This window comes from Lactuca virosa, chromosome 2 (assembly GCF_052849685.1).
Source record: "Lactuca virosa cultivar CGN04683 chromosome 2, Lactuca_virosa_CGN04683_v6, whole genome shotgun sequence".
In the NCBI taxonomy this organism is placed as follows: domain Eukaryota; kingdom Viridiplantae; phylum Streptophyta; class Magnoliopsida; order Asterales; family Asteraceae; genus Lactuca; species Lactuca virosa.
In genome coordinates, this window is record NC_136427.1 from 311,000,574 (window position 1) to 311,012,211 (window position 11,638).

The window sequence follows — 11,638 nt, forward strand, 5'->3', positions numbered from 1 at the left end:
TTCAAAATAAGAGAAGATTAAATAGAGTAAAAAGACCACCAACGTTTGTTATGCAAAATGTTTCATTCTCATATATTTTTATTCAATTTAATCGGTTTAACGGTTTTTTTTTGTAAAAATCAACCAGTTCGTTCCAGTTAAGAAATAGGCATGCATAAAACTGATGTTATTTGAACCATTCACTTACCCGGTTTCCGATCCAAACTGTTCGAACCGATTTTCAAAACATTGATTTTTGTGCACTCTAGCTTGGCTAATGGATACCCTTATCCATATTTGTATATTTTAATATCATTGCTTCATGTGTTTTAGATTATTATATAGGATTATCAATGGTATAATGTTTCAATATCATATTTATATTGAGTCTTTTGTTGGTGATATTAGTGTTATCATCATATTTTAGTGTAATTATTAATATTGAGATAAGCTAAGTTTTATTTATTCGTCGATACTGGAGTTGCGGGGTGCACATGACTCAGAGTGCTAAATTTGAACTCAAGAATGTGGGGGTCCAGGGGCAGCGCCCCTAGGTATAGGGAAAGAGAATACGATCAAGTGAGAAGCTGGAATACACAGAATTGGCAGCATGGCGAAGCCACTACCACAACTTGGTCAACAGAAGACTCACGATCTAAAGAAGCCAATGAAGAACCACCACGACGTGGCACACCTGCCTACCAATTCGTGGTTACTGAACAACCTACATAACTCGAATTGAAGCCAGTGCTCGCACGTCAGGAATACACCTTCCTGGAAGAACGTGAGCAGAATTCGATTATCATTGCATCTGATTTATCACCCACTGAAAATGAGAGTTTATTCAAAGTTTTAAAGAAACACAAAAACACAATCGCTTGGAGAATTACCGACATCAAAGGAATAAGTCCTTCTTATTGCTCACATAAGATCACTTTCGAAGAAGACGCAAAGTTGGTTATGCAACACCAGAGAAGACTTAACCCAAAGATGCAATGAGTGGTCAATTTGGATTTTTGATGAAAAAAAATATGGGTCTCAAAAACCTGGATTACCATGGCATGGTATGTGACATTCCCTATTTTTTAGAACCAAAAAAACTTTTCTTTACACTTTAATAAAATCATATTATTGTTGTTTGTGGTAAATCCCAGTATAATAAAACATTTTGCAGAAATTGTTTCGTTTTATTAGAATATCTTTGAGTAAAGATGGTGTTTCAAAATACAAGAACTCTAAGGATGTCATAATCAATACATAACATTGTTACAACGTAAAGACCTAATGGTCATGAACACTATTGCATGTTATCTCTTAATCACTCAGCATCTTAAACAAGTTCCAATGGCTCTAACCCTGTTACCTGTGATGCATATAAATTGAGTGCGTCAGGTTGGGAAACCTTGTGAGCCACATAGGGTTTTCAATCCCATAATATTATTATGATAATAATTTATAATTATCAAACCTGCAAAACCAAATGTTACCAAACAATATAGATATATCCCTTAACTTAGATATCTATAAAAACATTAGACCCATTCATACGCATCTCAACCGATTCTCACAAATCGTATTCCATGATTATCAACTCGCCTGATGAATCATTTAGAGTAATGGTTTGGCTATACATCTAGGGGCTTCCTTGGCTGGTATATGTCGTAAAGGCACTTGAGCCATTAGAGTATTTGATGAATATGGTATCTCATTTCATCTACGTATGTGGGTTATAAGCCCACACTAGCAACTTATTCACAAGACCATCTAGAATGATCAAGTGTTGTTATCTTACTTTGGGAGATAACCAGACATACCATTACAGTTGTCTGATCTAGACCCACCATTTCGGTCATCCAAATGAATACTTTATTGTACTCTGGTACGTATTTCGTACCATCAAAACCTGATAATGTCATAGAACAATTTCTACTCTCCTTTCCTATTTCTCACACCTTTAATATGATGTCACCCAAAATCCAAACTTAACTGAACTAAGCATCCCCTTTAAGTCCTAGTGTATGACTAGACAAAATTACAAGCAAGTAATCAACACAATTTCCTGTCTATGTAATATTTTTACAATAAAGGGTGTAACTAATAACTCTTTTAATTTAACTCGAACTAAGCATCATTTATAAAAATTATTTTATTATTAAGTAAGACTATAATGCTTATAATGGATTTCCAAACCATTTTCATGTTTACACTGTAGTATCGCAATAGAGTATGCGAATATTATTATATCCAACTAACTGGATCTAAATATTTTTTATGTCTTAGTTTTAAACTTAGACAAGATTACAGTCCTTGTAATCAATTGTCAATACTAATTCGGTTTAGACAACACTATCCTAATTTAGTGTACAATTTTAACGCAGAGTATCAGGTATTTTTATATACAATAATCTTTTAAGTAATAATACCTATTTTTAACATTATCATCTAATAACATCGTATTAAAATCATGTTCTTAAAAGTAACTATGCACTCACCTGATATAGGTGGAAGACTCATGGAAAAGTTAGATCTTTGATTGACACTTCATATTCCATTTTTAAAACGACCTAAACATGAATATTACTATGTCTTAGTATTTCTTCGTATTTATAAAGTTAAACTGTTATAATGTTTTTTTTTTATCATATTTATCAATAATCCCAAAAGAGCACTAACGTATAGCTGATAAGAAACAACCTGGTAAGATCGTATCAGTGGTAGGATCTGTTTGGCATATAACAATATATTGTTTGAAAAATTCATTTTAAACACCTTACTGATCTTGCATTGACATCATTCCCGTAAGTAGATCGGTGAGTATAACGACTGGTATTACTGATAAATCTTATGTATAAGTTCATATTAACGTTTACGAAGTAAAACAATAACTCAATTTACATGTTGTTTGACGAAAAACCGAACATTACGCGGGCAAAACTTTGAAACCGAAAGCTCTATTTCTCGGGGCTCTCTGGTGCTCCAAAGCTTCACGAACATAGAAAATATTCCAAATTTTTTTTTGGATTTTCTTATACTCTAAATTGATCATCGGATTCTCTCTATCTCTCAATAACACAAAACAACAAGGTACTTTCTTTGTTTCAGATTTAGAAGTTGCCTAACTTTTAAACTGTCAGTTTTGGATTATCTCAAATCTGATTTCGTGATACCTCGTGCTATAGGGTCGAAATCACAGATTTTGAAAAGTGGTTATAATCACGATCCTAGAAGTATTTAAGTATATTTTAATATTCTTAGACCCAAAATCTAACATATTTTTATTTGACAATCCTTCAATATAATTTTATTTCAAAATGTTCTCTTAAAAACACCTAAACTATACTTTATTAAAGATGAAATGATGAAATATCTTATATACTTTAGGCTTTATTTCGAGCTAGTCTTTTTATTTGACAATATAAGTTGACAATCTTTCAATGCACTTCCGCCTCAAGTAGGGAATGAATTGGATTCCTGTATGTTTAAGAATACTGGATTAAGTTTCGGTTATTTTATACACATCCTGTTTAAGCCACTGTCAACTGCATTGTTGATCCGATAGTACATTTGTTGAATAGATATCATCCAAGAAGTGATTTTGTTATGGTTGGATCGTATTTATGTATATATATTTTTTTATTATTTCTATCATTAGACTTTACACTGTAGAGAAATACGGAGTAACAAATAAAAGATAACGAATTTTGGCACATTAGTCGACCAAAAACGTTGCAATACAGCTTTTCTATGGTTGTATCTTTCTATCACATTTTGTCATTGTCGATTTCAATTATGTGCCCCCTTGAGTGGTCTCGCTCTAAATAAGGTTAAAAATGTAGTCACGTGATTTGCGTGTGGTCCTATCCAATCTTTGCTTAGTTGTTTTGCTTTGGTGGGACAAACGAATCTACTATTATTATCTACTTCCATAACCTTAAAAACAATTGTAAATCGTAACAAAACTTAATCATGACCCTATAATCCATTTCTTTTATATATATATATATATATATATATATATATATATATATATATATATATATATGGAAAAGTTCAACAGAGAACCATAATTATTGGTTCTTCAAGGAACCAAATCTTTTTTTCAATTTCTAGAGCTTATTCTTTATCGAAAAAAAAATCTAAAAATATCTAAATTCATATATTAACATTGTGAATGTGAAAAATATTTTTCGGATTCACCGTGTGAATCTGGATTCACGTTGTGAATTTTCAAAGATTCACATTGTGAATTTGACGTAAAAAAAAATCGAATTTAATATCATTGGAAAAAGGATAAAAAGTTATGAATTTCTGTATTTTTAGTTTTTTTTTATAAAAAATAAGTTGTAAAAGTTGAAAAAAAGATTGGTTCATTGGTTCCTTGGTTAATTATGGTTCTCTATTGAACATCACCCAATATATATATATATATATATATATATATATATATATATATATATATATATATATATATATATATATATATATATATATATATATATATATATATATATATATATATATACACACACCAAAAGGAAAGCTCACATTTTTTTAGTTTGTAGGTGATGTCACAATTCACGTCTGAATCTTTCATAATAAGATAAAACAAGAAAATAGTCTTTAGGTTTAGTGCTTTACAATTTTGGCCAAACGATATCAAGTTAAAACATATGACCAACAATACATGTGATGCAAATATGCAATCATTGGTACGATACAATGTAACATTTTTTGCCACATGAAGCCATAAATTCATTTTTCCTTTAATGTACTATCAATGGGACTTTACAAAATTAAGTACATAGAAACACATCATCAAACTCTCAATTCATACCAATGGTTCTCTTGCAATGGACCACCGCCTCATGAATCGAGCTCTCAGAGTCGCAAGATCTTCGACGGTTATCTGCCCAACACGCACCGCTTGTCCTGGGACCAGGACCGGGACCGTAAGCAGACGAACATTCCCAGTTCTCGACTCCTTGTACCCTACTGCTATCTGACCTCCCCCGTCTCAGTCTACACCAAATCGGTTGAACCAAATCCATGTATTTTTGTATGATTCTTTTTGGGAGTCGGTTACACCTACGTAGCATCATAGAACGGCTTTTACGAAGACGATTATTGTCTTGAATGGTGGGATAGAGAGGTGAATTGGGAACCGAGCCAGACGGGCCATGTGATTTCATGGGAAGCAAGGTCCCGTTTGAAATGAGCTTATCGGCATGGACAAATGTTGAAGGTGCTTGCGATGTCGGAAAATCGAAACCAGAATCAGAATCGGGACGAACGAGGAATCTTTTGGAGGGGGTAAGGTTAGGATCCATTTCAATGAAGGAAGCCTCATCAAATGAGACTCTAAAGGAGCAATTCGGGCTAATGAGAGTTGAGATTGGGTTTGGGTTTGGGTTTGGGTTTGAATTTGATAACCAAGTTGGTTGTGAAGCTTCCATGGATTGTGAATGGAAATGATTCAAATTTGAAAGAATAATAGTGCATATGTTTATTGGGCGTCTTGAACTTATATATATTTATAACAAGAAGAAGGACACAATTATGAAGTGGTCCTTGCTACCATGAAATAAGAGGAATGTAAACGACAAATGTTAACCCTACACATGATGTAATGTCGCATGTTATGTTTTTAGTATTGGAAAAGAGGAGGCATTGGTCCCCTTACCTTGCCTATTTTTATTTCAAACACTTGTAGAAGAAAATAACATATATAGCCTCTAGGCTCTAGTGAGTAGTGGCATGTATCATAAACCAAACCATAGGGCATAGGTAGGTTAGGTGGCAGGAGGAATTGAATTCCCATTGCAAATTGCATCAAACGACTTGTATAACAAACAAACTATAAAAAATCAAAATATGTTTAGATCGTAAATCTGAAACTCTAGTATATTCAAAGATATGTTGAGTTGAATCATTATTACTATTTCTTTGTAGTCTTTTCAACTTTATAGATAACATAGAAAGTTATATATATACAGCCATATTTAGATCGTAAATCTGAAACTCTAGTATATTCAAAGATATGTTAAGTTGAATCATTATTACTTTTTCTTTTTACTCTTTTCAACTTTATAGATAACATAGAAAGTTATATATATATATATATATATATATATATATATATATATATATATATATATATACAGCCTTTGACCGATTCTTTTGTGGCTATTTTCTGTTTTAGCCATTACATACAATCCAAATCCATTTACTTTTAGGAAAATGCGTAAAACTAAGATTTACTTGTAGTGAAAATGATTTATAGTTTTGGGGATGTTCTAAGTTGTAACATTTACTAACAAGCTTGTTTTAGTAAAACTTTATGAAACGAATGATTTGAATCGAGCATTATTTATTTATAATAGATAGATAGATATTTAAAGGCAACGGAGGTCCAACAATCATAATTCATAAATTTTATTTCTCGTTACAACTCACAACTCACAATTCACATCATATAATGATTGAGGCTATGAGCCTATCTATGTAACTTTTAAACGACCAAACCAAGTAGAACGTAGTTATCTATTGAATGCCTACCTAGACAATAGACCTATCGCGGGGCATGTGATCGATTACACATTCTACACCACAATAACCCGGACCCCACATATGAAGAAATCTTTAATTCTAGAAAATAATACTGGTGTTATTTACATTAAATTATATATTCTCAACCAACCCTAAAGAAACAAAAACAACCGACATTGGTCCCCTCAGCTGTCGGGGAAAGAAACTGACATCAAGTATGGGAGGAATGGCGGTAAACAGAAGCAGAAAATGACTCAAACACCAAGCCAAAACCAGATTCATGTTCCAGACAAATACATTCATCTTCTTTCCATAATGTATGTGCAATTGAATTATTAAACCAAATATTGTTGTATTTGTACAATTAATAGTAATAGTAATAATAATGGGGTGGGTGTCACTTCATAAGATCTATGAATACAAAGGCATTCCAAAGGCTATGTAAGAGCATAGAAGGCAACAAGTTTCTAGATCGTGCAAAAACAGCACCCATAACAATCCCAAGAAACACAAGTGGCAACATTCGGTGCATGTTAAAATGGGCGAATGCAAAAGCTAAAGAAGTCACAATTACGGAGCACCAAACAGGCATATACCTTGTTAAAGAAGGCAAAAGAAACCCTCTAAACAGAACCTCCTCCCAAACGGGCGCACACACCGACACCACAACCGCATAAACCGCCATCGCGACCGGGTCCCGCGCAAGGATCGACCGTTCCACGTTTGAGACGGTGACAGGGGCAGGGGGGAGCATTGGGAAGAGATTGAGGTTGACTTGTGAGAGACGGTTGACTAAAGGGAACATAAGGCAGCCTAAGGCCACATCCAGCTGCCAGTTGCCTTTGAAGCTGAATCTGAACCAATCGGGTGAAAGAGGGCGGAATGGGGCAAGGCAGGAATGAAGGATTCCGATTCCGGCGATGCCTTCGGCTACATCAGTTAAGAGGCTGTAGAATGCTTGGCCTCTGAAAGTCAATGTGTCTTTTCTGAAACCGGATGTATGAGCCAAAAATGGAATAATCCATGAGCCTACAAACCAGAAAGAGGCCATCCAGAGGAGCATTACTTGAACAATGGTCTTGCCTGTCCATGGCACTGTCCATGCTTCTGCTTCTGCTTCTGCCCTAAATATCTGAAAACAACATGCATTGTAATGTAATTAATGTTTCCTTTTCTCTTGATTATTGTGAAAGGGATATTTGATGTTAAATAATTACCTGTCTAAGGTTTGAAAGCCAACCATGGTTCACATTTGGTTGATTTGATTCCGGTTCTGGTTCCATTGGCAAAGTATCTTCTTCAGTCTTAGGAATGTTATGATTCAAAGAAGAGTTGTCATTTTTAAAGCATAAAAACCTCCAGTTCTACACGATAACATTATAAATTATCAGTTTAAAGAAAAAAAATTCAAAACTTGTTGCTCATTGGTTGCTTTATACAAGGAGATGCGTTTGTAGCGATAATTCTGGGATTGTTTTGAAGAAAATGTTTGGTGTACTACTATAACACCCGGATTCAAGGGTTAGATATTTTTACCTTATTAATTTAATTTTCATTTTTTATCAAATGATTAGTTGGTAAATATCGGGTGTATAGGTGCTACATGAGAATGAAGATGTTGGAGGTTTCCAATAAAGGAAATTAAGGTATGTAGCTTTTACCTGTTGTCATTTCAATAGACTTTGGAGCATAATTTCGAATTTGTGAGGTTATAAGGGCCTAAGGGGTAAAAAGTATAAATTAGAAACCCGTAATGCGAGAAATAGGCCCAGCTTGGGTGGATCCAGACAAATTCCAAGTTTGGAGGGCCAAATGTGTAGAGAATGAAACTTAAACGAGAGACTAGACCCTTATAAGCATTCCTTCAAATTGCTTTTGAGAAAGAAAGAGGAGAGAAACCACAGAATCAGTGAAAGAGATCTGAACTTGAGCATTAGGGATTGAATTTGGTTGATATTCCTCATCAATTCCATCAAAGGAGGTCACTCATGGTAACAACCAATAGAAATGCACATTTAAGTATGTGAATGACAAGTAAATGTAATTCGGTCCTAGCACCTGGGGAATGACTTTTAATGATTTAGGATGATATAATGTGTTACAAACAATGTTCTAGAACATCTTTATCTCTTGAAGAGATATCTTCTTTAGTTTAAAGCATGATCATGTTTCATCTATTCGCATGAGTCATGGGTGGTTGACTAGTATGTTCTAGACACTTAGGTGACAATAGATATCCAAGGTGGATGGATGTGTGGATGATGAGATGACATTTTTAGAGCATCTCCCACCAGTTCGTTTAAACATGTGCTAAGTGACCATAAAAACTATGAAAAAGAGCAAGACATAAGGAGGAGATGAAAATGAGCATGACCCTGGAAGTAGGTTAGAGTTAGAGTTAGAGTTAGACTACATTTTAGTATCTTTGTTACCCCTAATAATCCCTAGTATGTTCTAAATTGAGTTTAATGGACTTGACCTTTATTAAAATTTTATTGAAGCTTACTGCTACAGAGGTTTCTTGTTATAATTATACTTGGGTTTGCATCTTATATCTGATTTTAAGAAGTCATTAAGTCAATGGTCGGTATGTTTCATGGAGCTAAGTTATTACGCAAATATGGGCAGGCATATTTGTCTCAGAAGAAATATGTTGAATAGACTATGAATACATTCAATATGACAGACAGGGTGTAAGCCTAGCTACTACAAATCGAGTCATGGTTTGGATTATATTTATGGTTCATTGAGAAAACCAATATATACACTACATCAATTCCGATCTGGATTTAATTAATAGATTAAAATTTGTGAGTTTCAACTTACATTTCTCAAACACCTTGAAGAAAAAGAAGAAGCTGAAAGGCGAGCGGCTCCAATAAGTGAACTATTGGTGTTATATAGTTTATACTTAGCTCTGGCTGTTGAAGGAAGCGATGGGCAAAGAGAAAGCGGTTGGCAGAAAGGTGATGTGGTGGACATGGTGATGTGGCTCCGCCGGAGATTGTTGCTGCTGATGCATCAGAGGCGGCATAAAACCCTAGCGAGGTCGTTCACACATGTTGAAGGGGTTGCGACGACAGGGGTGAACGATTAGTCTGGTTTTAGGTTAATGAAGGAGGAGATAGGTTGATGGCGGCGGGGGAGGAGAAGAAAGCTCCGACGAAGGTGAGAATGATGGAGCAAGGAAGAAGAAAAGGGTAACAAGACATCATGGTGTGGTACTGCTGGTGTTTGTTCGAATGTTCTAGAAACTCGCGACTCCTAAATGGCCAAAAACTGCAAACGTTATCTCATCAGCTCGTTTATCCGTGAATAAGAGGGAAAATACAGAGAAATTTGGTCAAACATTCGATTAAGGGGTTCACAAAAGCTGAAATCGAAATGAAACTTAAAATTTTGGGTTTAATTTGATTTTTAAAGAACAAAATTTTGAGTTGTACGTGGAAATATAAAGGACTGATGGTAGAAACATTTTTAAATAAGTTTTGGTAGGGATTAGCAAAAGCGAAACCGAAAACCAAAACCCATAAAAACCGATAAAAATGAAACCGAAATCGAACCCAACCCGTTAATTATGGTTTAGATGTTTCAAAACCTAAAATTTTGATTTGGGTTCAATTTTGGGTTTAAAACCGGCTCAGTAACACCGAACCGACCAACTGGGTTTAAAACCAACTCAAACCAAAGAAACCGACCCAATGCATATTATTAATTAATTGATTACTTAATATATTCTTAATAAATGTTATATGTTTTATCAAAACAATAAATATAGAAAAGTTCCAAAACCCCAACCCAATTGCTAACGTTCATCTCGTCTCATTCTCTCATACTTTCACAGACACGATCACAACTGCATTAGGAAGGCATGCACTATATCCCTAAGTCAATAAATCGCCTAGTCGATCTGTGACTAAGACGCAAACAAGATAAATGCTTTATTCTCTCGTTTATATGCTCTCGAGTCTCGACACAAGGAATAAGACGACGCACTGAATATGTTTAATTTTATTGAGAACTGTTGGAAGATGGGTTGAAACTTAAAACCCGTGAGTTTATACCCGAAAACCATCAACCCATGGGTTGAACCCGAAAATTGAATAAACCGACCCATAAAACCAAAAACGGAACCCAATGGGTTTCAAAACCCAAAAAACAAAATTATCTCTTCCTCCGTGTGCGCATCACAACCCTACTAACATTTTCAAATATCTTACATGTGCGCATCACAACCCTACTAACATTTTCAATTCTCTTCCTCGCATCACTTCTACTTGGTTTGTGATCGTGAGAAGGAGGAGTAGCTATCAATTAAGTAATATGAATACACTTAAAAAAATAACTAGAACATTTATAGGAAAGGAAATAATATGCAATCTAAAAATTACCTCTTCCTTCCTTTGATATGAAAGTACGAGAATCTCCAACATTAGCAACATACATATGATTGACTACTAAAATTGTTGTTGAGGTAGTAGAACTATCATCACAAGGCATAACCACCATCCAATAACATAAATAATACAAAACTTTTAGTTAATTAAGGAACCAAGAGTTTAGAAAGTGGTGGCATGCCAATTTTGATGCAGTAGCTTTATTTTATCTACTTTTTGTTGAAATAAACACATGTCAATTTTATCAGCTTTAGAGATACCTGGTTTAACCCATGTCAGCCTCAAAAAATATTGAAGCTGAAGGACATATTGGCTGCAATCACTTCCCATAAAGATTTTGACCTCCATAAATTTTGTTGACATTTCTTAACGGAAAAGGTTGTTTTACGCCTATCATTCCAAATGAATTTCTTCAATTTTTTCTGATTGCACAACAAGCTTTCAGGGGGTACAGTTGATGGTCAATAACTTCTTAATCCACCGACACCGCATAGACCCAAATCCCATAATCAACATGATTTACAATAAGTAATCCCATGTTAACGAATCATACGCTTTCTTAAAATCCACCTTAAGAAGCATCATAGGATTTCCGGAAGCCTTACTCTAAGCAGCCATTTCATTCAGGAGAAATGGGCTGTCACACCCCCAAACCAAGGATGGCGGAAACGTCCGGGGGTGGAGGACTTCATGTATAGTATCACAACAACGAGTAT

At 34.7% G+C, this 11,638-nt stretch overlaps 2 protein-coding genes across 2 annotated transcripts; both read right to left on the bottom strand.

Annotated features, from left to right (window-relative positions):
* Positions 1–4,721: 4,721 nt before the first annotated feature.
* LOC145157194 (putative membrane-associated kinase regulator 6) lies at positions 4,722–5,499 on the bottom strand. The gene has a single exon (XM_079076275.1). The coding sequence runs from the start codon at positions 5,430–5,432 to the stop codon at positions 4,803–4,805; it is 630 nt and encodes a 209-aa protein (XP_078932401.1). The 5' UTR covers positions 5,433–5,499; the 3' UTR covers positions 4,722–4,802.
* Positions 5,500–6,810: 1,311 nt separating this feature from the next.
* Positions 6,811–9,876, bottom strand: LOC145161672 (uncharacterized). Its single transcript, XM_079081250.1, has 3 exons — positions 9,352–9,876; positions 7,743–7,889; positions 6,811–7,657 (listed from the first exon to the last, which is right to left on the bottom strand). The coding sequence occupies exons 1-3, from the start codon at positions 9,505–9,507 to the stop codon at positions 6,923–6,925; spliced, it is 1,038 nt and encodes a 345-aa protein (XP_078937376.1). The 5' UTR covers positions 9,508–9,876; the 3' UTR covers positions 6,811–6,922.
* Positions 9,877–11,638: the final 1,762 nt, after the last annotated feature.